Below are 1,449 nucleotides of genomic sequence, written 5' to 3' on the forward strand. Positions count from 1 at the left end.
TGTGTATGTATGTGTGTGTGTGTGTGTATGTATGTGTGTGTGTGTGTATGTATGTGTGTGTGTGTGTGTGTATGTATGTGTGTATCCTTGGCTATCTTGGAACTTAATCTGTAGATCAAGCTGGCCTCAAACCTGCCTCTGCCTCCTGAGTTCTGGGATCAAAGGTGTGTACTACCAGCTGATGACCTTGAATTCTCGATCCTTTTGTCTCCATCTCCTGAGTGCTTCTGAAATTAAAAATTTCCCCATACCAGGTTTACACCCAGATGAGCATTAACCTAAAGTTTTGTGTATGCCAGGCAAGCGTTCTGCCAAACTTTAGCCCCAGCCCTGTAAACTTTTAAGATAAATTTTGTAGTCCTAAATTGAATTTTGCCTAAAAATAGGGTTACCTTTAATGTTCTTTTTCACAGCTACCCTTTAAAAATAATATATTTTGCGGGGTGGTGGTGGTGGTGGTGGTGCACACCTTTAATCCTAGCACTTGGGAGACAGAGGCAGGTGGATCTCTGTGAGTTCAAGGCCAGCCTGGTCTATAGATTTGAGTTCCAGGACAGCTGGGGCTCCACAGAGATATCCTTTCTCAAAAACTAAAAGACAATTATATTCAGCCTCTTAAGCTCTAGGAAAGTTATTGGGGTAAGTAATGAAGTTTTGCTCAGTTGCAGTGGATCTCTTTTAACTGAGTATGTTCATAGGATACTATCTCCTTAAGTCTGTAGTCAACCTGAATGTTGTTTTTTGCTCCTTTAAACAGGTCAGAAGACATCTCTTACTCAAGAAACAGAGCTGTTGGAATCTTTACTTCAGGAGGTAGAGCATCAGGTGATGAAATACATTTGTTTATGTGCTGCTGAGTGAGCATTAAATATTAAATAGAATGAAATAAATAGTCTTTGCTGAGCATGGATTATACAACTGTAATCTCTGGGAGGCTGAGATAAAAGGACCATGAGTTTGATTCCAGCCTATACTATATATAACTTGAGGCCATCCTAGGCACAAAGTAAGTACCTAGACTTCATCTCAAAAAATAATATATATTTATCTTTTCTTTATTCCTATTCTGTCTATCTCCCTATCTACTTATGTATGTATTCATCAATCTATCTTCATTTGTTGATTCATTGATATCATACTGTGGCTTAAGATGGCCTCAGAGTTTTGGCACATCTGCCTTTGTTTCTGAGGGATTTGATCACAAGGGATGGTGAACTGAATGAGATGTCTCATATCGTTAGGCATTTGAATTAGTCCATGGTTGGTAGTGCTGTTTGGGGAGGCTTAGGAGGTGTGTCCTTACTGGATTAAGTGTATGACTTATGGTGGACTTTGAAGTTTATTTTATTTAAAATATTTATTTATTTATTTTGTATATGATATTCTATCTGTGTGTATGCCTACAGGCCAGTAGAAGGCACCAGACCTCATTACAGATGGTTGTGAGCC

General features: G+C 38.9%; 1 protein-coding gene across 1 annotated transcript in view; it reads left to right on the plus strand.

Annotated features, from left to right (window-relative positions):
• The window catches only part of Trim37 (tripartite motif containing 37), a 129,787-nt gene that overhangs the window by 22,144 nt on the left and 106,194 nt on the right, over positions 1 to 1,449 (plus strand). The window contains exon 8 of the mRNA XM_005350477.1: positions 758 to 825. Within this exon, the coding sequence (XP_005350534.1) occupies positions 758 to 825 (68 nt within the window). The remainder of the gene's footprint in view (positions 1 to 757; positions 826 to 1,449) is intronic.

This window comes from Microtus ochrogaster, chromosome 7, assembly GCF_000317375.1.
Source record: "Microtus ochrogaster isolate Prairie Vole_2 chromosome 7, MicOch1.0, whole genome shotgun sequence".
Classification (NCBI taxonomy): Eukaryota; Metazoa; Chordata; class Mammalia; order Rodentia; family Cricetidae; genus Microtus; species Microtus ochrogaster.